Here is a 15754-nt window from a genome sequence, read left to right as displayed (position 1 = left end):
ACCAGGCTCCCCCGTCCCTGGGATTCTCCAGGCAAGAACACTGGAGTGGGTTGCCATTTCCTTCTCCAATGCATGAAAGTGAAAAGTGAAAGTGAAGTAGCTCAGTTGTGTCCGACTCTTAGCGACCCCATGGACTGCAGCCTACCAGGCTCCTCTGTCCATGGGATTTTCCAGGCAACAGTACTGGAGTGGGGTGCCATCGCCTTCTCCGACTCTGCGCTGTGGGGACGTCCATATGGAAGCGGGGCCTCTGAAGCCCCAGGACACGCGTCCTCTGGAAGCCAAAGACCCTTCTCCTTTAATTGGTCCCTTTTTCAAAATAATCGATGTCGACTTTGTTCAAGCTGAGAGTGTGAATCTTTACCATTTTCTGTAGGACGCTTCCTCTCTTCTTCTGTGACGTCATCCTCCCCGCCTCCCACGGCCATAAACTCTCTTTTATGAGAAGAAAGCTGTGTAACTGAAAAGCAGATCCCAGACGGTGCCCACTCAAGCCCAGCTGAACCAGATTCTTCAGCCTCGCTTCTGGGGAAAAAAAAGCCCAGGGCCCCCTCCACCCCATATGGCTACGCAGTGCTCTCCCCCAGCCGTCTGCCTGTGCCTCCCCCGGTGCAGACCTTACCTGTTGCTTCTGGCTGCCAGCTCCTCCCTCATCTTTTTAATGTCACTCTTGCATTTCTCAATCTCCACCACTTTTAATCCTTCCACTGGGGACCAAGAGAAACAAGGGGTTACCATGGATACATGCGGAGGATGGGGAGGCTGGTAACTGGGGGTTCGCCCACGGCTCCCATGTCCACTGGGGGGTGGGGAGGAGGGGAGGCTGGCTCAGACATTGGTTCCCACTATCGCCCAGCCTGCTGATTCTCTGGCCTCCCCCTCACTCAGCTGAAACACAGCTGCCCCCAGACACACACCTGTTCATCGCATTCAGGCCCATGGTCCCTCTAGGATGGAAGCCCCTCCTCTGCCCCACTCCATGAATCTCCACTCTGCCCTCATCCACTTCTTGCTTTCTCTCCATATCCCTAAGCACCAGCTGAGGATCTGGGACAGAGCGTCTTTTATGCCCCAAAGAAAAAGGGGGTAATGTGTTCCCAGGGTATTAAAATGCAACGGTAGGTTCAGGGGGCAAAATCACAGCTTCCCAGCAAGAATGGAAATTTCATTAAGATAAGGAGCTTTGCACTTTAAGATCCTGTAGAGCAGTTAACCAGGAGAAGTCCACACCTGAAATGGTGAGAAATGAACAGGCCAGGAGGAGGACCCCAGGCTTGGTCATACTGCCGGGGTGCTGTGGCGAGGGGGGGTCCCTTAAGTCAGCACACTACTAATTTGTTTTTCATCAAAGGATGAACTGGCGCTTACACCCACAAGCGAGTATTGAACTTCAAGACATACACACTTGGCAGGTGCATATTTAGCCCAGAAATGCTGCCAGCTTTGGAAGGGCTTTCAGACTAGAGTCAGTTCATAAGAAATAAAAAAGATGAGCTTTGTTACTTTGTAATCACACCTCAATTTTTATGCAAAAAGATACTACCCACGATGCCACTCATCCCCCTTTTCATGGAGCGTGGCTCTGAATATGGCTAAAAATAAAATGCAGATGATTTCTAAAAGAAAAACAAAGCAGCTCGGTGACTTCCGCTGGTTTCCATTAATCCCCTCCCGCCGGGACGAGCTGTCAGCAGCTCTAGAGCTCATGGCGGCGGAAATTTTCCCAGCACCGCCCTGGGCAGACAGGCAGGAACTAGAACCTCCCTGGGCGGGTTTTCTAAACATTTCAGGGTCAGGGGCCAAGCGGGGGCCAGGCTTTGTGAAACCACAGCGTCCTTCCGTCTATGTGGCAGGAATCTGGAGGATCTGATCTGTGAATCCGGTCCTGGTGACCTGCTTCTCTGCCATGTGGGATGCCAAGGCAGAGGCTCAAAAACCACCTCCTCCCTTCTGTACCAGGACGCAGGGCCAGTGAGGTGGAGGGGGTGGAGGAAATGACATCGGTACTTCGAGCTCCCACTGGGACCCCGCATCCTCCTTTGGGGTAGGATGCTCTCAGTCGTTTCTTGCACCCATGCTGTTAAGAGGTGGACGGAGGCTTGGGTCCACTCCCAAGAAGAAGTGCAGCAGCACACGTCGTAAAGGTTTGCATTGGGACCAGGAGTGTGCACCCGCCCAGGGCACTCCTCAGCCTTGGTCCCGCTGCAAGATGCTCACCCCTTGGAGGAGGGAACCATGTTGCAGCCGTGTCTGTCACTGGGACATACAGTGGAGTCAACATCAGTGGCAGGAAGGGGCCCAGGAAAGGGTTGCTAACACGTGAAGGGCAGAAAATTTCAGAAAGGGGAATACAGCTGGAGAAGGGACCTGGCATGTGGCACAGACTTGGATCCAAAAAGGGAATCCATGTGGGGAAGAGACAGACCATGCTGTATAGTCCAAACAGGGCAGCGGTGCCCTGCCAGTCAGGGTCCATGGATATACTCGTTATGTTTCCAGCATCACTTTTCTGAATACAAAATAACCTATGACTACTACAGAAAATGGAGCAAATACAGGGCCTATCAAAGAAGAGTATTTAAAAATGTATCCATGAGCCCATTGGGCCAGAAGAGAATTCATTTACTATTATATGGTGTTGGAGAAGACCCCTGAGAGTTCCTTAGACTGCAAGGAGATCAAACCAGTCAATCTTAGGAAATTAATCCTGAATATTCATTGGTGGAGAAGGAAATGGCAACCCACTCCAGTATTCTTGCCTGGAGAATCCCATGGACGGAGGAGCCTGGTAGGCTATAGTCCATGGGGTCACTAAGAGTCAGACACGACTGAGCGACTTCACTTTCACTTTTCACTTTCACGCACTGGAGAAGGAAATGGCAACCCACTCCAGTGTTCTTGCCTGGAGAATGCGAGGGACGGGGGAGCCTGTTGGGCTGCCGTCTATGGGGTCGCACAGAGTCGGACACCACTGAAGCGACTTAGCGGCAGCAGCAGCAGCATTCATTGGAGGAACTGATGCTGAGGCTGAAGCTCCAATACACCTGATGCCAAGAGCCAACTCAGTGGAAAAGACCCTGATGCTGGGAAAGACTGAAGGCATGAGGAGAAGGGGATGACAGAGGGATAAGATGGTTGGACGGTATCACCAACTCGATGGAGATGAGTTTGAGCAAGCTCCAGGAGATAGTGAAGCACAGGGAAGCCTGGCGTGCTGCAGTCCATGGGATCACAGAGTCAGACACGACTGAGCGACTGAACAACAACAACAATATATTATATATATGTGTGTGTGTGAGTGTATCCTTCCAGGCATTTCTCTCCCATCCCCATGCATTCTTAATATCTATCTATTTACTCTTATTTTTAAAAAGACAAGAAATTTTCCTGTCAATCCAGTGGTTAAGGCTTCGTCTTTCAATGCAGGGGTCCCAGGGTTCAATACCTGGTCAGGGAGCTAAGATCCAATATACCTTGAAGCCAAAAAACCAAAACATAAGATAGAAACAGTACTGTAACAAATTAGATAAAGACTTTAAAAATGATCCACATCAAAAAAATTTCTTAAAAAAAAAAACAAATTTGGGGATCATGCCGCTCTGTTTTCTCATTTGCTTTTTTCCATCATCAAGGTCAAGGATGCTCCTGTTAGCAGCTGCCCACTAGCTCATGGCTCTTGGTGGCTGCCTGATGTTTGATCGAATGGATATTGGAATTGATGTAGATCAGATTCCTTGGCCATTTATTGGGGGTGATGTTAAGATTCAGTCTTTTGGGCTACATGGTATGATATCACTTATCTGAATCTCAGAAATCCAGAATTTACGGCAAAGATATTTATGAAATAGAGCCTGGTTGCCGAGGAAATTGACAGTGAGCAATGTGATGGCAAAAAGTGCATTCATCAATGGACGAGAAAACAACATGTCATGGGATTAAAGCGCCAGAGCGCAGGGAGGAAGCCGGGAGGTAGCAAAGCTCCAGAGCACAGGGAGGAAGCTGGGAGACGTTGGGTGGATGCAGGCATGCATAGATCTGGGGCAGCCCCTCCCAGGCCTTGCTGGACACCAGGCTCCCTTTTGGAAGATCCTGGGGGAGCAAGAAGGCCAACTGTGCTGGGCCTCCCCCAGGTCCTGTGGCCACCCAGTGAGGCCCCATGGTGGGGATGGATGTCAGCTGTCTACATCTCAGCCCACTCATCAGTCCCAAACTTTAAACACAGGTGGCACAGACCAGAGCCCCAGACTAGCGGCCTGAGCATCACATGGACTCTGCTGGCCTCTCTCGGACTTTAGAAGCGGCTCCATGGGCCTTGGCAGGTTACAGCCACCCTGGAGGAGAATGTTCAGGAATGATTCGCTAAGAGGGATGCTGGCTTCAGGAATGGGGCCTCAGTGGGCAGGAGCAAGAGGGTGGTCACGGAGGCAGCTCTGTCCTGTTCTCTCCTCCCTCCAGCCCCATCGGGCTCTCCTGAGAGGCTACTGTGGGCAGGCCAGGCCCTGGTGAGGCTGAAGAGCTTCGAAAATTGTTTACAGACCCGTAGGAATAGAGCCGTGTTTCGGCATTTCTGCCAAGAACTCTGCTAAGGAATTTGCATAACGCACATTTCCCGAGTGACAAAAAGAAAAGCAAGGTTTGGTTTCAGTCTTCTGGGTTGTTTGCTTGACCTGGCTGTAAACTCAGGCCCCTGGGGCCAGCTCTCCAGTCTTTAGGTTTTGGGCCAGGCCTGGGCAAGGACTGTAGACCGCCAGGCTCCTCTGTCCATGGGGTTCTCTGGGCAAGAATGCTGGAGTGGGTTGCCATGCCTTTTTCCAGGGGATCTTCCTGATCCAGGGATGGAGCTCGGGTCCAGGTGGCGCTAGTGGTAAAGAATCCAGCTGCCGATGCAGGAGACATGAGACACAGGTTTGATCCCTGGGTCAGGAAGATTCCCTGGAGAAGGTAACTGTAACCCACGCCAGTATTCTTGCCTGGAGAATCCCATGGACCGAGGAGCCTGGTGGGCTACAGCCCATGAGGTCACAAAGAGTCAGACATGTCTGAGTGACTAAGCAGGTGGCACGCACGGGCAAGGACAAAGGCTGGATGGGAGCAGGGCTGCCCTGTGCCTGCAGGGTGCCTGGGCCTGTCCTGCAAACAAGAAGAAAGGGAGGGAGGGAGAGGGGTGCCCTGGATGGTTCACCTCCAGCCGGGAAGCAAGAGGAGGCCCTGGGTGTCCTGTGTTTACAACACCCTTCCACCTAAGCAAGACCCCAGCCTCCTGAAGAAGGAAAACATTCTGTAGAAAAGGAAGGAAAGCCTTTAAGGTGAATTAAGAGCTACAGAAAAATTTATATTTGACTCCAAAAAATTAAACACTTGAGAAGGTTAAAAAAAAAGCAGGAAATTCCATTCAAACACAAGTCAAACCAATGTAACGTGGTTTACAGATGGGCAGTTCTGGCCGGTCCCTCTCTGGACCTCCGAAGCAGAGAACAGTCAGTAGCAGCTCAGACACACCAGACACAGCACGTATACGTGTGAGCATGGCGTGCATGTCTGTTCATATGTGTATGTATGTAAGGGTTTGTGTATTTTTGAGTATATGTGCCCATGTTTCTATGTGTGTCTACATGTATGGGTGTGTATGTGCCTCTGTGTGTGTGTCTGTGTGCGCCTGTGTGTGTGTGTGTGCGCCTCTGTGTGTCTGTGTGTGTGTCTGTGTGCGTGCCTCTGTAGCTCTGTGTGTGTGCCTCTGTGTGTCTGTGTGTGTGTGTCTGTGTGCGTGCCTCTGTAGCTCTGTGCGTGTGTGCCTCTGTGTGTATGTGCCTGTGTGTGTGTGTGTGTGTGTGTGTGTGTGCGTGCCCACGTCTGGCCGGGCCTATTGGAGCAGCCTGGCAGCCTTCACAGCTGGCTTGCTTCTGGCAGCAGTGCAGGGTCAGGACTGACCTTCTGAGAGGCTGGGGTGACCAGTTCCCCAAGTGACTGATGGCAGAGGTCTGACTGCCGACTGTCCAGAGGGCCTCCGCTGTCCACTTCCAGGGTCCCTGTGATGTCTTTGCGGGAGGCACAGATGCTACGTCTGGGCGGCTCTTTGGAACTCATACCCCCCTGCCCCCGGGCGCTCAGCTCAGGTGAGGCAACTGTGGTCATTTCCGTGTTAACGGTGGAGCCTGGCAAGCCTGGGAGCAGTCAGCCACAAGCGCCAGGAGAGGCCAGGCCTAAAGCCAAGTGGAGTTCAAGCAGCACAAGAACCACCTCCTGCAGTGTGTGAACCCGCCACTCCTGTGCACGACGGGCAGCCAGGAGGAGGTGGGGGTGCTGGGGGCTGACATGGGGAGAGGTACTAAAATGGGGCTGGGGGTAACCCGCTGCCCAGAGTGCCCCCCAACCCCAACGATCCAGCTGACCAAAGCGCCTAGAACCCTAACCCTGACACTCTCTTCCCCCTGAGAAAGCAAGCCCCCTCCATCCCTCCCATTCAGGGCCCAGGCCTCTGGTGCTAGGATGAATACGACTAGTAAAAACACGAGTAACTGTGATCTCGTGGAGCAGGACCGTGTCTTCCAGGTCACCTATGTGCATGTGTGTGACTTCTGTGATTCACACAAGAGCCCTAGGAGGAGATTCGAGCTAGTTCTGGAGGATTTGGGGCAAGGATAGGCCAGGGGAGACGGTTACCAGGGCTCTGTCCTTTAACAGTTATCAATCCACAAGCCACTTGAAGGCAAAATAGAGACACTTCTCTGCCCAATTGCTGCTCTCATGGCCAGAGACCGGAAGCCCTCCGTCTCACAGCTCTCGGCAGGAGTTCTGAAAATTAATTAACAGCCTCTTTAACCCGCCAGTGTACAAAGAATGGAAGGCCTGGAGCTGGCTTCTGTGCAAGGAGGGGCCAGTGGAGCTGGAGGAGAGGAGGATGAAGCAGGAGGCACCTGCCGCCCCCCTCCACCCTCCAGGCATCTGCTCTCCAGGTGGTGACTGGAAGATGGTTCTTCTCTGTAAGTGTAGGCAGTGACTCAGCAGTGAACGCTTTTTGTGATCTCTGGCTGAACCACTTCCCACGTCTGGACAGTTCTACCCCATGGGGCTTGGTGGGAAGTGGGGCTTGCCTCCCACTGCAGAAGATGAAACAGCAAATGCTCACAGCAGTGGGTTGAATTGTGCCCCCGTAAGAGACAGGCAATGACATAGGGAAAAGCTATGACGAATCTAGAGAGCGTAATAAAAAGCAGAGACATCACTTTGCCAACAAAGGTCTGTAGAGTCAAAGCTATGGTTTTTCCAGTAGTCATGTACGGATGTGAGAGCTGGACCATAGAGAAGGCTGAGTGCTGAAGACCGATGTTTTTGAACTGTGGTGCTGGAGGAGAATCTTGAAGGTCCCTTGGAGACCAAGGGAGATCCAACCAGTCAATCTTAAAGGAAATCAACTCTGAATATTCATTGGAAAGATTGATGCTGAAGCTGAAGCTCCAATCCTTTGGCCACCTGATGTGAAGAGCCAACTCATTGGAAAAGATCCTGATTCTGGGTAAGATTGAAGGCAGGAGGAGAAGGGGATGACAGAGGATGAGAAGGTTGGATGGTATCAACGACTCAATGGACATGAGTTTGAACAAACTCCAGGAGATGGTGAAGGGCAGGGGAACCTGGTGTTCAGCAGTCCATGGGCTGCAAAGAGTCGGATGTGACGGAGCAACTGAACAGCAACGACAAAGGGAGAGGCTCACATCTTGATCCCCAGAATGCAAGTGTGACTCTGTTTAGGAAACGGATCCTGAGATCAGATCGTCCTGGGTGAGGGTGGGCTCAGAATCCACAGAGAGGTGCCTGATGCGGGGAGGTAGAGGGAGACCTGAATACAAAGGAGGGCAGGGGGAGGCTGAGTGCAGTGACGGCCACATACCAAGCCCACGGGCAGCCTGGGAGCCACAGCAGGCTCAGGACAGGGCCCCTCTGGGAAGAACTGGCCCTGCGGCACCGTGACCTCGGCATCTGGCCTCCAGACTGCGGGAGAATTCATTCCTGTTGTTCCAACCCCCTAGTTTGGGTGCGTTGACATGACAACCACAGGAAACAAACATACTCAGTTTCTCTGGCCTTCCCTGCAGTGGGCAGGGGTAGGGGGCAGGGTGTGTATGTGTGTGTGGGCATGGGGTCCACTCTGCCCAGACTCTGGATCTACAGCTGATGAACAGAGAAGAAGCCTGATGTTTGCAGCAGTGGCCGTGAGCTGTGGGGGTCCCAGCACTGATCTTGGGGTGCTGGGGATACTGTATATCTGGGGCTCAGATCTGCCAGATCCGAGTCCTCACAGCATCAGCTCTATGTGGCATATGGGGCATTGCTCCTGCGGAACAGCTACTGAGGAGCCTCGTCCTGACACTCTCAGTGCCCAGGGGACCCCCCCAAATCTCTCGGAGGCAAAACCTCTTTTCTGCTTGATGCAGCCACGACCAGTGTCCGCGGCAGTGGGTACAAGGCCAGCTGCCTCAGCAGCTTTCTAACCTGCTCTTCCTCGAGCCTCCCCTCAAATCCCCAGCTCCTCATGGTGAAAGGTGCTGATGAAAGCCCTAGGACCTCAGGGCTTGTTCAGTCTCTAAATTTTGTTCAACTCTTTGCAACCCAATGGACTGCACAATGCCAGGCAACCCTGTCCTTCACTATCTCCCGGAGTTTGCTCAAACGCATGTCCATTGAATTGATGATACCATCCACCCATCTCATCCTCTGTTGACTCCTTCCCCTCTTTCCCTCAATCTTTCCCAGCATTAGTCTTTTCCAGTGAGTCAGTTCTTCCTATCAGCTGGCCAAAGTGTTGGAGCTTCAGCTTGAGTATCAATCCTTCCAAAGAATATTCAGGACTGATTTCCTTTAGGATTGACTGGTTTGATCTCCTTGCAGTCCAAGGGACTCTCAAGTCTTCTCCAACACCACAGTTCAAAAGCATCAATTCTTCGCTGCTCAGCCTTCTTTATGGTATTTACTTTTCCAATTTGCTGAATGAACTCAAGCAGGTCACTTAATCTCTTTGGCTCCTTCACTGTCAGTGGGGAAAACAGAACTGTTTTGCAGCTCTAATGATCAAATGGATTTAAAAAATGCTGCCGCACTTTGAAGAGGGTGATTGTAAATCATGATTCAAGTTCTTTAGGCAGGCTGGTTTTGGACACAATCGTGATTTTTTTTTTTTCTTGGAAAAAACTAAGCAGTTCATACAAGGTATGAAAAGTGACCTTCAATGAGTTAGCCAGGTAGAGGCTGTGACGCCATCCCGATAGCCTCACATCTGGAGTCTGTTTACTCACTCCGCAAGTCAGTAAATGCAGTGCCCGGGAGCCATTATCCTTGACACTAGCCTTGACACTGACAAAGAGCCATCTCTTTGGGCCCGGGGCGGGCAACTGTGGACCACAAGGAATTCAAGCACTGCCCCTTATTTTACGGATGGGACACAAAGGGTGACTGGCTGGAAGCTGTTATCTTCTGGAGTTTTAGCTACTTGGTCACTGAGTCAGGACTTGGTGGTCATTAAGTAGACAGCTTCCCCTAAAATTGTGAAACCACAGAGTATGGGTTGGTGTGTTCTCATTTATGTAGAAAGGGACACACAAAAGCTGTTCTGCAGGGTTCCTCTCACGGGGGGCCCGGTCTAGGAAGCCCCGTGGTCTCCTCTGTGCTCTTCTGTGCTACCATGACACATACCACGTGATGAGATACACCGGATTACAAATTACTGTGTACTTCTAACACATTGCGTGTTACTGGGTTACTTTTAAAACAGAATAAAACACTTAAGATTTATCACTCTTCTAGCCTTCGTTAACTTCAAAGGTAAGTACTGAGTGTTTCACAAAGACAAAACATTCGTTCTCGGCCTCACCTCCCCTGCCATCATCACGCACCACAGCTTAAGTGGCTTAATTTAAACTGAGGTTAAAAGACACATCAGCGAAAAGACATCAACATGCCACTCACATTCGACGCGTTTCTCTAGCACTGCCAAGTGATTTGCAAATTCAGCTTTCAGCTCGTTGATTTTAAAAGCTCTGGGAAGGAAAAAAACAAAACAACATAACTCCTCAAATTCTCCAAGTTAAAGTGGGTTCGGTCAACATCTGCCGGCTCCTTGCCACGGTGAGGCCCACAGGTGGGCTGGTGAGGGGTCCAAACAGAGGAGTTGCTTTTAAGGAACTCATGGGAGTTGGAGGCAGCGGGGAGGAGGAAAAGGACACACTCTGGAATTATCTCGAAGGTGTATTTTCCAAGACCAGAACACAGAGCGGGCATGATTACTCCCCATACCTGGCCAGTGAGCAGATACTCTCTGGGGAGGACCTGGGTTCTCTGCTCACCCCTGGCATGGACCAGCACTCACCCCTCCACACACACACACCCCATCCCGCTGGGCACAGACCACCTTAGGCAGCTGGTGTGCCCTTCTCTGGGATCCAACCCATTCAGTTCAACAACTCTTGGGCTTTAAGAAAATACCCTATGCCTTCTCCCTATTTCAACTACCCGGGGGGCAGTAAGATGCCATAGGAGGTAACTGAGAAAATGCAAAGCATTGACTCTAGAACCGGCAGCATAACTCAGAATGAAGAGTGAGCCAGAGACCCACACAGGATCTCTGTGCTGTCAATTCCTGTAGGCTGAAATCCTCGCCCCAGAAGAGCCAGCTGAGGACATTCTCAGCAACACGGGTTCTTACTCTGAAAGCACCAGCAGGCGAGCATCTCCTGGACCCCATGCATGCTGGCTTAGTTACAGAATTCCCCAAAGGACCCCACCGGGCAGGTAGCTTCTCCGGGGAAGTGATGGGTGAGAGCCCACCGGCTGAGATAGCCTCACGGCATGGGGCCCACCCGCCAAGAAGAGAAAGAGTACCCAGCCCCGGAAAGGATGCATCCAGAAGATTCTGTACCTTGAGAACTGCTCCGCCACTTGGGTCAGCACGTTCTGGATCAGTTCTTCTTTCTCTGCAGATGAGAAAAGAAAGACTGATGGAAAAGGGTGCACTCAGTGGACCACGGGCTGAACCCCATCACTGTGCCCAGGAGCCGCCTGGTACCTGGGGGAGGGGTGCTCGGGCCTCTGGTCGGCAGCAGGGCCTCTCCTGGGCCCCAGGTTTCCCGTCCAGCTTCAGATGCCCTTTCCCCCGGGACAGCTCTCAGTGGTGCCTCAGCAGAGTGGCCGGGGCTGTGATCTTCCTGCAGTCAGCACCAGCCATAAAAGCAGGCAGGACTGGTCTTTAAATACGGGACGCTTTCATGCAATGCCCTGGACCATTTTATGGGGGCAATTACTATGACAGAAAGTTCAAGGCATATTTTGAGTGCAACACACACCGTTCTCACGGTAGGTCCCAGAGAGAGGAAGCAGCTGGGGTGAGCGAGTTTGTCCCTCTGTTGCCTGGTACATAAAACTGGGCTGGGCGGCTGGGTTTACAAGGTCCAGACCCCAGGCTGTATGTAGCTGCCCATTTTCCGGTTTCCTGGCCGGGCCCAGTGCGGGATGCCTCATAGAAAGGTGAGGAATGCACGGCACTGTTCCAGCCACTCTGTGCTCTTGGGAAGGGAGGGCTCTCCCCTTGGTTCCAGGTGGCGGTTTAGCTCACACCCTAAAACTCTGGGGACCTAAACAAGGCTTCCTCCTGAACTCGCGTAAGCTTCCATATAGACTCTAAACCTGACACAAATCAAAAACGAGCCAAGCCTGTCCAGACAAACAAAACCCCCAATAATCCAATTTGACAACAGGGCTCAAAAGCTAAAACTGTTCACGTGCTCTGATTTATTGTTTCCAATTCTAGGAAAAACCATATATATGGACACAAAAGATGTTTATCACAACGTTATTTAACACAGTGAAAACTGTAATGGCCTATATGTCCATCAAACGGACATCACTTATACCATTTAAATGTGGTATGGTGTATCTGTACTGTGGAAACGTATTCTGCTACTAGGAATAATATCTTAGAAAAATGTTCATGCCTATTATAAAACTAAGAAAGTCATAATACAGTGTGATTCCACTTCTTAAAACTTGGGAGAGTGTATTCCAAAATAATAATAGTAGTTACTTTTTGGTTGTAAGATTATATATAAGCTTTTTTCCTTATTTTTGTTTCTCTATATCTAATATACTTCTATAATAACTTATGTTAATTTCACAGAAGTATTTTAAAAAATAATCTAAAATAACCTCTAGGACCTCTTCCTTCACCTGCCAAAGGAAAGAGTAGACCAGATGACCCAAGGTTTCCTCTGGCTTTGGCATCCTATGACTTGATGAGGAGAAGGAAAACGACGTCCCATCATCTCTCTTGGAAATACAAGGGTAAAAATGTCAGCCAGGAAACTTTCTTGAGCCACATGTTGAGCTGATCAAAGTTCTATCCTTCAGAGAGGACCAGACCCCCCAGGGAAGAAAAATGGTGGCTCCGTTGACAAGACCCACCAGTGAGAAGGCTTCACAGGCCTCCTTGGTGAACTTAGCAGTATTTTAGATCACTTACTCTGAAATCTTGGGCAAAACTGTATCACATAACCTTCAAGAGTTAGTAGTGTGTCTCAGTCTTGAGATATATTTAAAAGTTCATCAAAAGGTGCAGAATGCACATTCTTTTCAGGTGCCTATGAAGTGAAGTGAAAGTCACTTGGGTGTGTCTGACTCTTTGTGACCCCATGGACTATACAGTCCATGGAATTCTCCAGGCCAGAATCCTGGAGTGGGTAGCCTTTCCCTTTTCCAGGGGATCTTCCCAACCCAGGGATCAAACCCAGGTCTCCTGCACTGTAGGCAGATTCTTTACCAGCTGAGTCACAAGGGAAGCCCTGTGCCTATGAAGCATATACCAAAATAGACCACAGGTTGGTCCACACACACACAAAACCCACAACAAATTTGAAAGAACCACAACCAAATAGAGTATGGTTTATGACCTTTAAGAGAATCAAACTAGAAATCAGTAACAGAAAGATCTTCAAACACTTTGAAACTAAATGACACACTTCTAAGTAATACATGGGTCAAAGAGGAAGTCTTAGGGATATAAAGATAGACACTGAATGATAATTGCTTCACAGAATTTTGCTGTTTTCAGCCAAGTAGAATGAAAATGAAAATACAACGCATGAAAATTTAGCTGTGGGACACAGCTAAAGCAGTGCTGAGAGGAATATTTATAGCACTGTATGCTTGCATTCACAGAGAGGAAAACTCTTAACTCCATAATCTAAGAACCTAGAAAAAGAAAAGCAAAAATAAACCCACAAGAACAGCAGAAGGAAGGATACAATAAAAAGCAGAAATCAATGAAATAGAAAACAGAAAAACAACCCAGGAAATCGATGAAACAAAGGACTGGTTATTTAAAGATATCAATAAATTGACAAATCTCTGGCAAGACTAAGAAACACGAGAGAGAAGACACAGATCACCAGTATCTAGAATGAAAGGGGAGACAGCATTACAGACCTCGCAGACCTCAAAAGGGTAACAAGGGAACACTAAAAACAACTCTAAGCACATAATCTTGATACCCTAAATGAAAATGGACCAGATCCTAGAAAAGTATGAATTACCACACTCATCCAATATGAAGCACACAATTTGAAAAGTCTGCAACTATTAAGGAAATTGTATTTATTTAAAAAAAATCCCTCGAAACAAATTTCCAGGTGCAAATGGTTTCACTGGAGAATTCTACCAAACATTTAAAGAAGAATTAATCAGTCCTTCAAGAATTAAACAATTTCTTCTAGAAAATAGAAGGGTACACTTTTTGATTCACTTTATGAAGCTAGTATTGACCCGATACCAAATCTAACAAAGACAACAAAAAAAGAAAACTGCAAATCAATATCTGCCATTAATATGAATGCAAAAATTCTTAACAAAATATTAGCAATTAGAATTCAGCAAAATATAAAAATAGAACAAGTGAGTTCAACATGGTCATGGTATACGAGATAAATACAAATTGACTGTATTTATATACACTAGCAATGACATGTAGACACTAAAATTAAAATCACAGCACCATTTACATACACTTCAGTTCAGTTCAGTTGCTCAGTCATGTCCGACTCTTTGCGACCCCATGAATCACAGCACACCAGGCCTCCCTGTCCATCACCAACTCCCGGAGTTCACCCAGACTCACGTCCATCGAGTCAGTGATGCCATCCAGCCATCTCATCCTCTGTCATCTCCTTCTCCTCCTGCTCCCAATCCTCCCAGCATCAGAGTCTTTTCCAGTGAGTCAACTCTTCACATGAGGTGGCCAAAGTACTGGAGTTTCAGCTTTAGCATCATTCCTTCCAAAGAAATCCCAGGGCTGATCTCCTTTAGAATGGACTGGTTGGATCTCCTTGCAGTCCAAGGGACTCTCAAGTGTCTTCTCCAACACCACAGTTCAAAAGCATCAATTCTTCGGCACTCAGCCTTCTTCACAGTCCAACTCTTACATCCATACATGACCACAGGAAAAACCATACCCTTGACTAGACGGACCTTTGTTGGCAAAGTACTGTCTCTGCTTTTGAATATGCTATCTAGGTTGGTCATAACTTTCCTTCCAAGGAGTAAGCGTCTTTTAATTTCATGGCTGCAGTCACAATCTGCAGTGATTCTGGAGACCAAAAAAATAAAGTCTGACACTGTTTCCACTGTTTCCCCATCTATTTCCCATGAAGTGATGGGACCAGATGCCATGATCTTCGTTTTCTGAATGTTGAGCTTTAAGCCAACTTTTTCACTCTCCACTTTCACTTTCATCAAGAGGCTTTTTAGTTCCTCTTCACTTTCTGCCATAAGGGTGGTGTCATCTGCATATCTGAGGTTATTGATATTTCTCCCAGCAATCTTGATTCCAGCTTGTGCTTCTTCTAGCCCAGCGTTTCTCATGATGTACTCTGCATAGAAGTTAAATAAGCAGGGTGACAATATACAGCCTTGACGTACTCCTTTTCCTATTTGGAACCAGTCTGTTGTTCCATGTCCAGTTCTAACTGTTGCTTCCTGACCTGCATACAGATTTCTCAAGAGGCAAGTCAGGTGGTCCGGTAATCCCATCTCTTTCAGAATTTTCCACAGTTTCTTGTGATCCACACAGTAAAAGGCTTTGGCATAGTCAATAAAGCAGAAATAGATGTTTTTCTGGAACTCTCTTGCTTTTTCCATGATCCAGTGGGTGTTGTTAATTTGACCTCTGGTTTCTCTGCCTTTTCTAAAACCAGCTTGAACATCAGGAACATACCCTTAAAAAACTCAAATAAATGTAAATAAAACATATGGAGAAGTTGTGTGTTGAAAACTACAAAACTCTGGTAAAAGAAAAATATAAATGGTGAGACCTACCATTTTCATTAAGAGTCTTGTGATGAGGGTGAAAGAGGAGAGTGAAAACGCTGGCTTAAAACTCAACATTCAGACTAAGATCATGGCATCCGGTCCCATCACTTCATGGCAAATAGATGGGGAAAAAGTGGAAGCAGTGAAAGATTTTATTTTCTTGGACCCCAAATCACTGTGGACAGTGACTGCAGGCATCCATGGAGTTAAAAGACACTTGCTCCTTGGAAGGAAAGCTATGACAAACCTAGACAGCATATTAAAAACAGAGATATCATTTTGCTGACAAAGGTCTGTAGAGTTAAAATTATGGTTTGTTCAGTAATTATGTATGGATGTGAGAGTTGAACCATAAAGAGCATGAGCACTGAAGAACAGATGCTTTTGAACTGTGGTCTTGGAGGAGACT

General features: G+C 48.5%; 1 protein-coding gene across 2 annotated transcripts in view; it reads right to left on the bottom strand.

Annotated features, from left to right (window-relative positions):
- Positions 1 to 15754, bottom strand: part of PDE9A (phosphodiesterase 9A) — a 108544-nt gene that overhangs the window by 25522 nt on the left and 67268 nt on the right. For both annotated transcript variants that reach the window (XM_055569745.1, XM_055569744.1), the window contains exons 5-7: positions 10910 to 10964; positions 9961 to 10031; positions 623 to 707 (exon numbers count right to left, since the gene is read on the bottom strand). In XM_055569745.1, the coding sequence (XP_055425720.1) occupies positions 623 to 707; positions 9961 to 10031; positions 10910 to 10964 (211 nt within the window). The remainder of the gene's footprint in view (positions 1 to 622; positions 708 to 9960; positions 10032 to 10909; positions 10965 to 15754) is intronic.

Source organism: Bubalus kerabau, chromosome 2 (assembly GCF_029407905.1).
Source record: "Bubalus kerabau isolate K-KA32 ecotype Philippines breed swamp buffalo chromosome 2, PCC_UOA_SB_1v2, whole genome shotgun sequence".
Classification (NCBI taxonomy): Eukaryota; Metazoa; Chordata; class Mammalia; order Artiodactyla; family Bovidae; genus Bubalus; species Bubalus kerabau.
This window is presented reverse-complemented; position numbering and strand designations above follow the sequence as displayed.